At 37.6% G+C, this 14,734-nt stretch overlaps 2 protein-coding genes across 4 annotated transcripts; one reads left to right on the forward strand and one right to left on the reverse strand.

The window, feature by feature from the left end:
- Positions 1-5,748: 5,748 nt before the first annotated feature.
- On the forward strand, positions 5,749-8,184 carry LOC125203222 (bifunctional protein FolD 4, chloroplastic). Of its 3 annotated transcripts, XM_048101532.1 has the most exons (6): positions 5,996-6,072; positions 6,304-6,362; positions 6,920-7,245; positions 7,328-7,564; positions 7,653-7,820; positions 7,887-8,184. In XM_048101532.1, exons 2-6 carry the CDS (start codon positions 6,317-6,319, stop codon positions 8,055-8,057), a joined length of 948 nt encoding a protein of 315 aa, XP_047957489.1. In that variant the 5' UTR covers positions 5,996-6,072; positions 6,304-6,316; the 3' UTR covers positions 8,058-8,184. The 3 variants fall into 3 exon arrangements, with proteins under 3 accessions (XP_047957488.1, XP_047957489.1, XP_047957490.1); XM_048101531.1 differs by lacking the exon at positions 6,304-6,362 and having other exon boundaries at positions 5,749-6,072; XM_048101533.1 differs by lacking the exons at positions 5,996-6,072; positions 6,304-6,362 and adding an exon at positions 6,764-6,782.
- A 2,320-nt stretch (positions 8,185-10,504) lies between these two features.
- LOC125204096 (putative threonine aspartase) lies at positions 10,505-14,024 on the reverse strand. The gene is made up of 11 exons (XM_048102651.1): positions 13,782-14,024; positions 13,443-13,493; positions 13,054-13,174; positions 12,876-12,960; positions 12,589-12,670; positions 12,355-12,427; positions 11,891-12,054; positions 11,329-11,492; positions 11,103-11,223; positions 10,926-11,030; positions 10,505-10,823 (listed from the first exon to the last, which is right to left on the reverse strand). The coding sequence occupies exons 1-11, from the start codon at positions 13,914-13,916 to the stop codon at positions 10,710-10,712; spliced, it is 1,215 nt and encodes a 404-aa protein (XP_047958608.1). The 5' UTR covers positions 13,917-14,024; the 3' UTR covers positions 10,505-10,709.
- Between the last annotated feature and the right edge of the window lie 710 nt (positions 14,025-14,734).

A 14,734-nucleotide genomic window follows, 5' to 3' on the forward strand; every position in this document is an offset into this window, starting at 1 on the left:
AGTCCCAAGTTACTTAGTCGTATTCCATTTTGGGTTGTCCCAAGTTATTTGAGTCATTTTTCTTTTTTGGCTAAAAACAAAACATCTAATTACACTTACTTTATTCTTTTTTTTTACTTTAACCCTCTCTTACTATATTATCTGTTCTACTTTATTTAACTCATTAAACACAACTTTCTTAAATCTCGTGCCGAAAAGAAACGCCTCAAATAACGTGGGACCGAAGGAGTAGAAAAGAGTGACAATTATTGTGGGAATGAGGGAGTAATAGACAATGTTAAACATCAAAAACGATAAAGCGCAATTCAATTAGAAGACGATTCCCTCTCTAAACAATAAGTTGGAGGTTCAAATTGGGGGTAAAGAAAACGACCGGGGATTATATAGTTTAATGTACTTTTACTTTTTTTTTTGTTGGACCAAAGGTGTATGAACCCTATCGAATCCGCCTTTGGCGAAATTCGATTAATCCTGCTTAATTAGGTCACCATAATTCTGCATTGTCAATTGTGCTACGACCCGTTGATTAATGTACTTTTATTGAGTAATCTCTTAAATGGAATTTAGATTCGATTAAAAAATGGACTTTGGTATAATCTCGTGAAATGTAATAAGCTTGTTTAGGTAAAAAAAATTCAGAGCTGTGCTCTGGGTTCACCATTTAAAAAATCATTTTGCCATTTTGGATTGCCCACGATTTATAGAACCATTTACTTTCAATTTTAGTATGCGGACCTCACATTTCACCAACTTTTCACACTCACAATTCAATATAAAATTAATACTTTAAATGAGTCCCACATTCCACAAACTTTCTCCCTTAGAGCATATCTGCAATAGCTCTGAACTAGCAAGCAATAGCCTAGCAATATCCTAGCCAAAAACTCCTCGTGCCACATCATCATGCCCTTCTCACAGCCTAGCGACTGCTCTAGTCAAGCAATAGCCTAGTCAATGCCCTAACCCAGCAAATAAATTGATAAATACGATTAATTCATTTTAACTGTTGTGTTTATCAAATATAAAAAAAATGAAGTGCAATGAGTTGTAAATATAGAGTATAAATAAAAAAATTTCGGCAAGGTGATAGCTCGCCGCGCAATAGGCGGCGAGCGATCGGCTAGCCGGTTAGTCCACGCCCGACCTCTCGGGCTTTGATTTTTCGCCATTCGGTTTGCCTATCGCAGTAGTGGACTAGCTGAGCTCCCTAGCCGCTGGAGCTCGCCAGCGGCTAGAGCGCCGCCGGCTAGTCCACTATGTTGGGGTTTGTATACTAAAAGATGCTTCGAGCGTACATGCCTTTGTACAGTCAGCTTGTGCATGTATACGAGAAACGCCACGTCCACTTGTTTACCTAATTATGAGAATAAATAATATAATATAATGGTTTATTATTGAAATATGATAAACAAGTCTAAGGCTTTTTACTAAGAAGGTCAAGTAGGGAAATTCGATGAATCTCCTCATGAGTTTTCCAGTAGGGGACTTGGCCAGATCTAGTAAGAAGAAAAACGTATTCACAACCTAGATAGGCTTTGGCTACCTATTAGTACGGTTGCGGTGTTTGTGATAATTCTCTCTTACCTAAGAAGAGATTAGTAACACCGGTGTGGTAAAGCACTGAAAGGATCTAATCGGAAATGTATTCTTTATTGCTATCTACTGAAAGAATATATTTCAGAAAGTTTAGTATTTTCTAGTCTATGATATATTTATTCAATCAAACGCCACTTTGACTTATCAATATGTGAGAGTTTGTACGTAACTCAAGTTCATAATATCTTGGGTGGTAGTAATTGAATTACATGAAGGTATTGGAATATTATTTCATAGAATTCGCGTACCCAGTGTGGTATGATTAAATCCCTAAGGGGTGATCCCCAAGAGGTGTTTGAAAAAGGAATTTATTATTCAGAAATCTGCGCAGTTGGAATTTATTCCACGAATAATAAATAAAGTTTCAAACTAGAAAAACTCTTTGGAGAATTAATTTAATTCTAGTCACATAGCAGACAAAAGAATTAAATTGATGGATCAAGATAATCTTAAACGCGGGAAATATTATAAAATAAAATGGACCCAAGTTATTTGTAATTTGGTGATTTAAGTGGGAGTGCAATATTATTCTTTAGTGGAATAAAATAATATTCCATTGATAATATATTAAATCATGGGTCATTTGATTTAATTAGTAATTTATCTAATGGGTGAGCCCAACACTTAAGTCATTCCATGGATCCCCTTACTAGCCCAATAAGGTCCACTATAAATAATGAATGAAAGGGAAACCCTAACACACAATCCAAGACAACACAAAAACCCTAACCCTGGCCTTGAAATCGGCGCCTCCTTCCTTCTCTCTCTTGGTCTCGATTTTCGTGCCTAGCACGAGAGAGAATTAGGGTTTTGATTATTGTTCTTGATCCATCCTAATTCATAGGATTAGATCTAGACAATTTGGTGTTTGTATTGGGTTTCCCTAGATCCATTCAAAGTTATTTAATTGGTTTTCTAAGATCCGCCCACACGGATGGAGAATCAAGGACGAGGGAATAGTACGGAAGATTCGTGGTCGATAAACCAAGGATCTCCGGGTGGTGCAGCTAGCAACGTCAATCCAACGATGGATTATGAGGTAACAATCGAATCTATATCAAATATGCATGATTATGTGTTTATTTGATGTTATATCTATAGATCTATGTAAATTGCATGAAATTGGAGTCGAATGCATAATCACCTAAATTGATCCGGTCAAGGACCTGTTTGGTTTCCGTGTCTTCCGCTGCGGTAGTCCCAACACACTATTGTGGCTAGGGATGTCAGTGTAGCCCGCAACCCGTGAGCTGGCTCGAAGAGCCTGCCAAATTATAGAGTTAGGGCTGGAAATTTCTAGTCCGATAAAATTAAAACCCGATTGGCCCGTAACTCGTTAGGGTCAGACCCAAAAACCTGGTAAAATTTCTATTATTCAATTTTCTTACTCCTAATTCGAAACTTCATTGATTAATTTTATAATATAGATAATTAAAAAAATAACTTTCAATTTTATATTAAATATACAAATTATATATTGAAATTTTATTAATATAAAATTAATATATAAATTATAAACTTCAAATTATACTAAAAAAATATTTATATTTCTAAAACATACATTAAAATTTCACGATATATCTCAAATATTGGTATTTGATCATATTTATATGATTGTGTTTAAGCATATATCTCAAATTTATCATATTTAAATATTTTACATTTTATAAATAAACTAATTTCCATCATTATTTATTAGTGATTGCATGTTAATCTTATCGGTAGCAACCCGATTAACCCGTTGGGCTAGCCCGAAACCCGAGCTTTTAGGGTTAGGGTTGAACTTTTATAACCCGAAAGAAATCACAACCTGATTAGCTAGGGCTGACAATTTTTGGTACGATACGATAACACGACACGAATCCGCACGAAATTTTTGGGTCAAGGTTTATTGGGTTCATGTCCTTATCCGGTTTATTAGGGTTTATTTTAGCTGTTATCTTGTTGTTATTATATTCTTACCGTGTTATCAGGTCGTGTAATTATAATGCCGTTATCGTGTCTTGTTGATCCAAGAAGGTTCGTGTCGTTATCGTGTTCGTGTTCGTGTTAGAGATTTTCCCTACGGGCCGTGTTCGTGTTTATCCTTATTGGGTCGTGTCGTTATCGTGTTGACACGATAACGACCCAATACACACGATTTGCCACCTTTATGATTAGCCTGCATCTGATTGACCCGCAACCTGAGTAGGGTTGTTGGCCCGAAACCCGATGGGTCGACCTTAGAGCTGCCCAAGGTTTATCGAACCGGCGGTTAAAACCGAAATCGTAACCGCCGGTTATGGTTCCAAACCGAAACCGTGAAAAATATTCCGAACCGAAACCGTGAAATTTAGATCCGTGGTTCGGTTCAGGTTCCAAATTTTTTAAACCGAAACCGCGACCGAACCGCCGGTTCCGGACCGTCGGTTAACCGGCGGTTTCACGGTTCCAACATGAATTAATATTGATTTGATATTGATTTGATTTCTACCAAAATTAAGAAGGGAACATGATTTATATTTGAACTTTTAAATGTGAACATTAGACTTGTGTGAATATTTATAGTTGTTTCTGTATATCATGTTGCTTTTCTCTCTCACAATTATAATTTAATTACATATAGGAATAACTATTCATTGGAATGGATTCAAAATGACTGAAATGATTCAAAATAACTAATCACGTTTAATACATTTTGATAGTTATTCCACATCTATTTTGCTAAAAATTGAAAAGGGGTGCTTTGTTGCAATAATGCACAAAATGTCACAGAAACCAAAATGAGATCAAAATTTGTAATTATCAAAAGTAGCATTAATGTTGCACTGTTTTCGTTTATAAAAGCATTATATATGCAATCTCACTGTTTTTTAAGTATGATTATGTAGTATTCAGAATATGAATATACATTCTTCAAAATTGATTGGTTCATTGGCAATGTTGATCATACATGATTTAGTTTTAGTTAATCAAGATCAATTAAATTCAATTAATTTAGTTAATGCAATCTCACCATTTTTTACGTATGATTATGTAGTCTTCAAAATATGAATATGCATTCTTCAAAATTGATTGATTCATTAGTTGGTGGTGTGTGATGGTTGCACTCTTCAAAAATGATGGCACAAAACAATATTTTTTTTTTAATTTTATTTATTTATTATTTAAATGTTGATTTTAAATCCAAATTGGATCTCATGTCCCTCCATTTTTATCTATAAATATTCCCCTCTATTCTTACTTACATTCATCTCATTCTTGTTCAAGAATTTCTCTCTTCAATCTCTCAATTCTCTCTATTTGCCTCATATTTCTCATTTGTTTCAATTTAAACTATTCATTTCCTTGTTTCAATTTGTTTTATAATTTCAAACTACATGACAAAAAAATAAAGGAAAAAAACCGCGAAACCACGAAACCGAACCTAAACCGCTACGAACCGTCCAAAAATCGGCGGTTTGGAACCGAAACCGAAACCGCCGGTTTTTGAACCGAAACCGAAACCGTGAAATAGCCTCACGGTTCGGTTCCGATTCCGATTCCATATTTTCCAAAACCGAAACCGCCGGTTTATGAACCGTGGGCAGGTCTAGCCGACCTGATTGCCATCCCTAATTGTGCGCAATGCTCTTATTTATTTTTACAAAGTCAAACAATTCTTTAAAACACCCGCGGAAGGGATCTTTAAATAGTGGACGGAGGAGTAAATAAGTACTCCCTCTGTCCCTGTTTAGGAGTTAGAATTAGTTATGACACGAGTTTTAAGAAATTTGTGGAGTGTGTAATAAATGAAGTGAGATAGTGGAGTGTTTAATAAATGAAGTGAGATCGTGGAGTGTGTAATAAATGAAGTGAGTTGGTAGAAATTGAGATAGTTTGACTTTTTGGTTTTTATATTTTTTTTTTGGTTTATTTTTGTGAAGATAATGGCATTTGGATGTAATTTTGGTGAATAATGGGGTAAATTTTATGTCCAAATATCAAATATGGAATATTCTAAATGTGACTCTTAAACTACGGACTTTTATGGCAAAATGTGACTAAACTGGGACGGAGGGAGTAATACTCATCCGCAGAAGGGAAGTTCAACGTGAAACGGCGTCGTCGTCTGCAAAATCTTCTTCGTTTCCACCTGATTGCAAGTGGTAAAAATATCAGAAAAAATTCAAGCAGAATACCCTACTTTTGCCTTTTCCGCTTTATATTCACTTCTAGAACCCTAATTCACATTCATTCCTTCATATTTCAAATAAAGAGCAAGGATAGGGCTGAGATTCCGGCTCCAATTCCTCCTTCCGAAGATGGCATCCTCCGCCGCCACCTCCTCCGCCGCCGCTCTATTCGGAACCACCGCCGCCTCAGATAGCTGCTCACGCCGAGTTTTCGTAACGACCACCGTCCAGGTGCGCGCCTTGCGGAGCTCTCCCGCCTTCCTGAGAACGAGTAGAGCTATTAACACTTACGCCTCCTGCAACAATTCGACCGTCATCAATGGTGAGGGCATGCTTTCACGTATTGGTTTGTTTTCTGAATTGGTTGTATTTGAGTGCCTTTGTATCTGGATTGTAGTGTGCATACAGCATACTGATGAGCTTTATGCATGCGTATTGAGAAGTTGTCGTGTGACCAATTTATGAGCAGTTATGGAATTTTTCTTGCTTTGTGTTTGTGTATGTGTGTGTGGGTCGGGTGATAGTTTGAGATATGATGATTTCTATTGGGCAGAGGGTGCTGGTGAATGGAACACAAGCTTCGGAATTTGATTTCTTCTCGGAGACTCAATGGTTGAGCCATAGTTTGTGTTCAGACCTCTAGTTGGCTTTTGTTTTTTTGATTTTACTAGTATATCTATAATTTTGTATATATACATCGAGAATAAGTAGCCATGATAGTGAATTTAGTTTTTATGCGATTAAACTCAAACAAGTGAAGCAATGTCTTTTGTAATAACTCTAGGATGATTGATCTTTGCTTGTATGAGTGGTGAGATTGAGCTTGGCATGCCATTGGAAAATGAGCTGAGCTCAGTACCAATCTTCGTTTTTCTTGAATTCTTAAGAGGCTTACTGATATCTGAATCTATTTAGACCTTTTTTCATTGTAGTCTAACATCACTGACAGCAACGTGTTAGAGGTTATTGTTTGATTTACTACCTGAATCAGGGTTTAGGAACAAGTAACTTGGAAGTTTTTAGCCCCAATGTGTAAGTTGGATTCAAACTGTGTATGTCCGTTTATATTTGGGGCTGTTGTGGCAGTGACTGGTGACTGATCTTCACTTATGGCCTTATGGCAGTTGTTCTTCTGAATACATTCTTATTTCACATGTGATGTTATACAGCTGCATTGGTCACTGAGTCGTCTGCTAAGGTGATTGATGGAAAAGCAACTGCCAAAGAGATCAGAGAGGAAATAGCTGCTGAAATATCAAAAATGAAGGAATCTAGTGGGGTTGTTCCTGGACTGGCTGTTATTCTTGTTGGAGAGAGAAAGGATTCTGCAACTTATGTACGCAACAAGAAAAAAGCCTGTGAATCAGTTGGGATTAAGTCATATGAAGTTAACTTAGCTGAAGACTCCTCGGAACAAGAAGTGCTTAAGCATATTTCATGCTTCAATGATGATCCTGCAGTTAATGGTATCCTTGTTCAGTTGCCTCTACCTTCCGTAAGCCTCCAAATCTGAATATTATGTTTCATGTAGATATTGCAATATACTAATGATCTCTTATGTTTTTTTTTTCTGCCAGCATATGAATGAGCAAAATATCTTGAATGCTGTCTGTATCGAGAAAGATGTTGATGGATTCAGCCCCCTGAATATCGGCCACCTGGCTATGAGAGATAGAGAACCATTGTTTGTTCCGTGTACGCCCAAAGGATGCATAGAGTTATTGCATAGATATGGTGTACCAATCAAGGGAAAGAGAGCTGTTGTAATCGGCAGGAGTAATATTGTTGGAATGCCAGCTGCCCTTCTCTTGCAAGTAATATTATACTCTCATAGTCATTTACTCAGGATCAACTAAACAAACATTTCCAATTCCATCAAATCTAATGTCTCTTGCTTGGCAGAGAGAGGATGCAACTGTCACGGTCGTCCACTCAAGGACAAAGAATCCCGAGGAGATCACTAGAGAAGCAGACATTGTAATCACCGCTGTGGGGCAGCCAAACATGGTCAGAGGTAGCTGGATCAAGCCTGGTGCTGTTGTCATCGATGTTGGAATCAATCCGGTTGAGGTATGCCTTCCTTGTTGCCACCTAGTTATACGTTTTTTGCTAAACTAGTGTTTTTTTGCACAACAGGACATGAGCTGCAGCCGTGGATATCGGCTTGTTGGAGACGTATGCTATGAGGAGGCTAGCAAGATTGCTTCAGCCATCACTCCGGTTCCTGGAGGAGTTGGACCCATGACCATAGCAATGCTTCTCTCCAACACTCTCACCGCAGCTAAGCGAGCCTACAATTTGGAATGATATTCTGAGTCAGTGCGTAGTTTTGGCGAATCAGTGCGTAGTTTTGGCGAATAAGTAGCAAAATTTTGGGTTGAAATTTGAGAAGGATAAAATGGTTTCCCTGTATTCACTTGCTGGCTTGGAAGCTTGCCTCCTTTTAATACCCCCCCCCCCCCTCTATAATTGTCGAGTATAAATGATGCTGAGTAACATATTCTGATTCTGGATTAGTTGCTAACTTACGTTTCTTGTTGATGTAAAAAAAACAGTTGCTCCAGAATAATCAAGGGTTTAATTAGTACTCCTAGTTAATTTATGATTCACATTTCATAATATAATAATGGGTCCTATTCTAATGCTTTTAGCACCCTAATCCAAAATCAAGACTAAATCTCCACCCTTGGATTTTAAAATGAGTGGATGAGATTAAAGCTTACAAAATCTCAATAAATAGTAGACAAAATATCAACAAAAGGGTAATATCGTCATTATGTTATCATATGACAATTTTCGTGAGTGTTTTTTTATATCAACATTGTGTATTACAAATATCAACACAAGGACAAGAAAATATCAACACATTTTTATTGAGATTGGACATGCATAATATTGAGATTTTGCCTACAATATATTGAGATTTTTTGTTGCATTTGTTGAAAATAAGCTGCTTATCAACATGTACGAAAATTGAAATATAATTTATTAAATTTCATCACCCGAACATCGTCGGAACATATGCAATTGAGATCTCGTTGGAATTCTTATTAAATTATCTTTAATTTGATATATTTTTTGCGAAAAAATAATTTAAATTGAAAGAGTTACGTAAATTTAAAGATTTGAGATGATTTTGAGAAGAGAGAAAGTAGTTAGTTATAATTACTACATATAAGATTTGACATTAATACTCTTTTAATTTAATTAATAATTATTTAAATTTAAAATATATTACGCTTGGCATTATATTAACCACAAAATTTTCTAATCTAATGGTTGAAAATTGGTCTCAATTTGAGATTAGTAATTAGTTAGAAATTGATTACATCCCATATAATAATTATCTCTTATAATTCAATTAAAAATCCTAAATATAGAATTTTGACTATAGTATTATTTTCTTTATTCTAGTTCTGATTCATTAGTTCTCGGTTTTAACTTGTGAATTTGCTAGTTAGACTTCATTATTTTTCAATAAGAATTTAATAATTTGATCAAATTTATCTAAAAGAGACATCTGATTTATTTCATAAAATTAAAAATAAAAAGGGATAACTGCTTCAAAAGTCATTAACTTTCATCAAATTTCGATTTTTCCCATCAACTTTGAAAGGTTAGTTTAATGTCATGAACTTTATATTTGGTTGCCGTTTTCCCATAACGGGTTTTTCGGCTATGAAGCAAGCTGACCTGTCTTTTTAAGCTGACGTGGCTGCTAAGTGTATGTTGAGTGGATGACGTGGATGACAAATTTTAAGCTGGCGTGTCTTATCATCCTCCACCACTCACTCCCATCACTGCCACTACCGTGCCTCCACCACTCCTCTTCCTCACCGCCCACCGCCGCCGCCGAGGACTCCGATCAGCGACCACCATCACCGGAATGCAGCGACTCCACCATCACCGGAATTAGTTGACTGAGCTGACCTACTCTCTCTCTGTATAAACCCAAAACCCCCAAATCTCCACCACCGCCGGAAGCAATGGGAAGTTGTACAATTGGCCCTTCCCCATCTCCCCCACATGATCCACATGGCCTTCTACTCCACCCTTCCTTCTCCCACAGCAAAGTGTAGTGACTCAATTCAGCCCACGCTTGAATCCGACCGCTCCAATTTCCGGCGCCGTCGGAGGCGCATAGAAGTTATTGAGAAACCACTCCGTGTTGGAAAGGCCTCCATCCGTTTTCAGTGTCTGAAACTAGATTGCTGCATTGGAGCTCAGCGATTCAATCGAGGTCGCCAGATTGCTGCGTTGATCCTGAAACTCTAAATTCTCCCCTTGCTTGAGCGGTAAAGCAAACCTTAATCGAGAGGGATCGAGGTTAAAGCATGGCTGCTGTCAAATCGCAGGCAATAAATTGGCGAAATTAGAAGCGAATTGGTGGTGAAAAACGCTGGTCTTTGATGATTTGGTGAGCTGGGAATCCTTGGCGGGGGGGGGGGGCGTCGTCGTTGAGGAGGGATTGATCTTCTTGTTCTTACGGCCGCCGCCGCCGCCTCCTCTTCCTTCGCGCCGTCGCCGGAGAAGGAGCTTCCAGAAGAGAGAGCAACTCACCGTCAGTGAGTTCTACCGACGACATCGTTTTGTCTATGGAAAACGACATCGTTTCATGAATTTCCGGCATTCTCCACATCAGATTTCAGGCTTGCCACGTTCACACAATTTCAACCGGAAAAAACCCGGGTCGGGTCAGATGGAAAAATGGCAACGCCCGATAAAGCTCATGACATTACACGAACCTTTCAAAGTTGATGGGACAAAACCAAAATTTGATTAAAGTTAATGACTTTTGAAGCAGTTATCCCAAATAAAAACGGAGAGGAATGGCTTCAATTACAATTTGTTGATCCTTACTGTATAATTCTAAATTAACATAAATTAATTTATTAATAAAAATAAATAAACTAAAAGGGAATGCACCCCCGACCCCGAGTCCAAAGTCGAGAAAAAACATTAATCATCCAAAGCTGGGAACCACTGTATTTTATCAGAATCAAGATGTACTCTTGCCACAAACTGATCAACCCCATTTTGATTTTGCAGTCTTGAACTTCTTAGAATGGATACCTGGTAAGAAGCACATCATCATCACCATCATCATCCATAAATATTATATCACCAACACAGAATACAATATCTACTTGAGAGGGAAAAATATGTGTTCGATACCTTGGGCCGCTCCATCGAGCTCCCAAAATAACCTACTCCGAAAGACGAAGCAGTGAACGCAGCTGCTATCTCGACGGCTTTAAGCTCTGCGCGAGCACCATGGCCCTGATGCAACGACCCAACAATCAACCCAAGTGTCTACATAATTTCTTGATATGTTCAAGTATTTTATCTCACCAGAGGAGAAGTATCGGCTTGGACAAGTAAAACTCCAGCACTTTTCTCACTCGTGCATTTGCCACTTTCAAGAACAGATCTCAATACTTTCGAGCAGGCATTAACTGGACCAGCCTGAGACCTGCAATAGGATATTGTTCATGTGATCACTTTGAGCTACACCGGAAGCTTCAATTCTCCACATACGGTTCAAAGTTTAGGTGAAATAACCCATGGAAGGACGTACAATGATGAAGATATGCAGGATTCACGAGCAGCCAATCCTTTCATTAGGTACTCTCCGGCACCACTAACACAACAACCGACAATAAAAGGAGCCCCAGAAGGGCCTTTTGAGGATGCCCAACAACCAGCACCATACATTGCTGCTAGTCCAACACGGCCTCTGACCTGTGAAGTAGTTCCAAGATGCAAACGCGTTTAATTATTATTATTATTATTATTATTATTATTATTATTATTATCATCATCATCATCATCATCTCAGCCTGAATAGGAGTCAACTCACCGGAAAACATGATTATGGTAAGCTCAATTGAGTTATATAGTAGTATGATAAAAAAAAAAAAAAAATCTTACAGAATAAGGAGAATTTTAATGCCATCTTCACTCATTTCATGTTTCTCACTGGATAAGAGTATAATTAAACTGGCACACAAAAGCAATGCCACATCATGAAATTAATCGGAAAGCACATATTTAGCAACAGAAATTATTTTTGGATCCAAGCGTAACGCAAACAGAAAATTTATTTAGCAACATACAGATTTTAGACATCAAGAATTCACCTTAAGGGCAATGCCACCACTTGAGGCTCCGGAAGCAATATGTCCCTCAGAATCGACACAAATTACTCCAACCGTGTCTGATATAGCATCCTCTTCTAGTGTACTTAATGAATGAGACTGAGTCCCACTTCCCTTTACCTCTGAAAGATCATGTGATTGGGCCTCTATATATGAAAAATCAATATTGCAAATCAGTACCTAAAGTGAATAGTTCCAAAATTTACAACAAAGTTACCTTCCCAAAACACAAATATGTTACTGTTAATTAGCAATGGGAGAATATTCTGGACCCAATCATCTTTTTAAGGAAAAATCATGTTGTAGGGTTGCATAAAGGCTGTCATATTGGTAGAGAACTCTTGTAAATGAAAGAAATATATATACTCCTTGAAGTATATAGAAGTAAATTGAAAAAAAACATTTGATACAGCAAGGTATCAACTATCAAGAACTATGAAAGATACCTCTAGCTTTGGCATCATCAAGCATTTCCCTATATCTTTTCCATTGAGTTCGAGCCCTTTCAGTCACCAACCACTGCACCATGAAATGCATAAGCTACGGAAAATGAAAAATGCAAATACAGCTCACATGTCTTGATAATAGAACAGTAGGTTTCAGAAGCAGAGGTGGCAGGCAGAAGTATTAGATGCCACCATATTTAGAGTTTAGACAGAGAAGAAAGAAGTAAAAGCTACCTCATCAGCCTCCACTAAACCTCTATCAGAAACCATACCCTTGGACTTCAACCACATATGGGCCCCTTCACCGACCAAGAACCTGAGCAGATAATCTTTCTAATTAACAGATGATTTTCCAATAGACCCCCAACCACGAAGCATGATCGAGTGGCAGGGCATGGAAACACAATACACTACAGAGGCCAACCAGTTCTCACAAAGATAAGGATGCATTTGAACACATACTGTATAACTTCTAAGATAACAATATTGTTGAAGCACAAAAAGGAGGAGGATAACCGTACATAGGACTAATTCGACCCAGAAGTGATGAACCTGAAATCTGTTCTTTGGTTAGCAACACAGCAATCTGGATGGGATTTCTAACACCTGTTGACCATTAACTTAAGAAGAATGAAATTAGTCCGTAATTAAAACCCCACCAGTTTTGTAGGAGAAAAGGTTCAATAATTTGCAAACTACCTGGCGTCGCTCCAACAGCACCAAAAGCTCCAGAGTCACCATCCATTACACTGGCATCACATTCTACGCGACCGTCCTCAGTCAAGTTTGATCCCCTCCCAGCATTCGTGCAAGGATCATCCTACATATGAAAACATAGTTCCATGTAAATCCAAAATCAAGGGGCTCACATCACATTCAGAGAGGAAATTTAACATGATTTAACATGGAGGCGCCTAATGCTGCTAATAGAATATGGTTACATGCTATTACATTCATCACATTTCAATTTGCCCATCCAAGACTTGTTCTAAAGGTCTAATTTTCCCCTTAACCGACCTCCCATTCGATTCCCCAAAAGCGTGACAGAAGTGTCATAGCATTTACAGCAAGAAGATATAGCAAAATACCTCCAAAACTTGAATTGCAGCTCCAACAGCATCAATACATACACCAGAACCCTACATTAAACAAGAATAATTCAGATACTGAACTGGAAAAATATAGAACTAACTTCAAATTGAGAAAGTTTTGACTATCTTCAACCACCAAACTCAACGCCATCCAACTCAAAATTCTAATCTTCCCAAAGTATCACTCACAAAATCCAATCTTTTCGATTCTCGGTTGAGGAAATAGCCAATTTAATTCTGTAATAATCGCGATTCTTTTGATTGAATTTGGAAAAGCAAGTGAAGAATATAGGCTACTCAATCACGGAAAAGAAGAAAAGAGAGAAGAAGAAAGACCTTCCGGAGAAGCGAAGCGGCAGCCAGACAGGCGCGTTTCATGGCGGAGCGGAGGGCCTTTTCGTTCGACGGCGCGTGGAAACCCGCGCCAACGTGCACCGCGACGAAGAATCGATCACCTGCTTCGCGCTCCATTGATATGATTTCAAGATTTTTCCCAAATTACACGATGCAACCCTTTACTCATACATACAGTCAAACTATTACTATTACTACTACTGTGAATGTCTCCATTAACTTGATTTCTGATAAGTGCCAAACATTTTTGTGGGCACTACAATTATGACCAAATTTGATAAGTGAAAGGTGGATTATTTTATTGCCATTGTGAGGGGTGGAGTGGAGAAGTGGATTAGCATATACTTTGTAAAAATGTTGTCCAAATTTACTGATACAAGTTTTAAGTAATGAAAAAAAATTAAATGGAAAATATTAGAATAGCATGGATGCTTTTGGATAGTCATACTAAAAATAAAATAATTTTAAAAATAAAAACAACATTATCTATATTTTTATCTCTTTATTAGTACTCCCTTTGTCCTTCTTAGTAGTTTGTGTTAGTACTCTATAGTGTAGTAGAGACGTTTCATTTTCAGCACTTATTTTTTAAAAAATGATATACAATACTACCTCCGTCCCCCAAATATTGACACACTTTGACTAGGTACGAGTTTTAAAAAATGTAATGAAAAGTGAATTGAAAAAGTTGGTGGGATGTGGATCTTACTTTTAAAGTATTAGTTTTATAATAAAATGTGAGTATGAATAAGTTAGTGAAATATGAGGTTCACTACCAAAAATAGTAAAAAGTGAAGTGTGTTAAATTTTGAGGGACGGACCGAAATGATAAACCGTGTCAAACTTTCAGGGACAGAGGTAGTAGTAGTTAAAGTAGAGAGAAAGTAAAGTAACAGAGAAAATAACATAGGGAAGAGTAGTACTTTATTGTCACC

The sequence above is a fragment of the Salvia hispanica genome, chromosome 2 (assembly GCF_023119035.1).
Source record: "Salvia hispanica cultivar TCC Black 2014 chromosome 2, UniMelb_Shisp_WGS_1.0, whole genome shotgun sequence".
Taxonomy (NCBI): domain Eukaryota; kingdom Viridiplantae; phylum Streptophyta; class Magnoliopsida; order Lamiales; family Lamiaceae; genus Salvia; species Salvia hispanica.

Excerpts from the sequence above, each read along its gene's own strand:
- LOC125204096 (XM_048102651.1), bottom strand. The coding sequence starts at position 13,916 with ATGGAGCGCGAAGCAGGTGATCGATTCTTCGTCGCGGTGCACGTTGGC. Across the intron at positions 13,494-13,781 it reads CCGCTTCGCTTCTCCGGAAG|GGTTCTGGTGTATGTATTGA; the intron begins GTCTTTCTTCTT and ends TGTTTAATGTAG. Across the intron at positions 12,428-12,588 it reads GTTTAGTGGAGGCTGATGAG|TGGTTGGTGACTGAAAGGGC; the intron begins GTAGCTTTTACT and ends TTCATGGTGCAG.
- LOC125203222 (XM_048101531.1), top strand. The coding sequence starts at position 5,880 with ATGGCATCCTCCGCCGCCACCTCCTCCGCCGCCGCTCTATTCGGAACC. Across the intron at positions 6,073-6,919 it reads CAATTCGACCGTCATCAATG|CTGCATTGGTCACTGAGTCG; the intron begins GTGAGGGCATGC and ends GATGTTATACAG. Across the intron at positions 7,821-7,886 it reads TTGGAATCAATCCGGTTGAG|GACATGAGCTGCAGCCGTGG; the intron begins GTATGCCTTCCT and ends TTTGCACAACAG.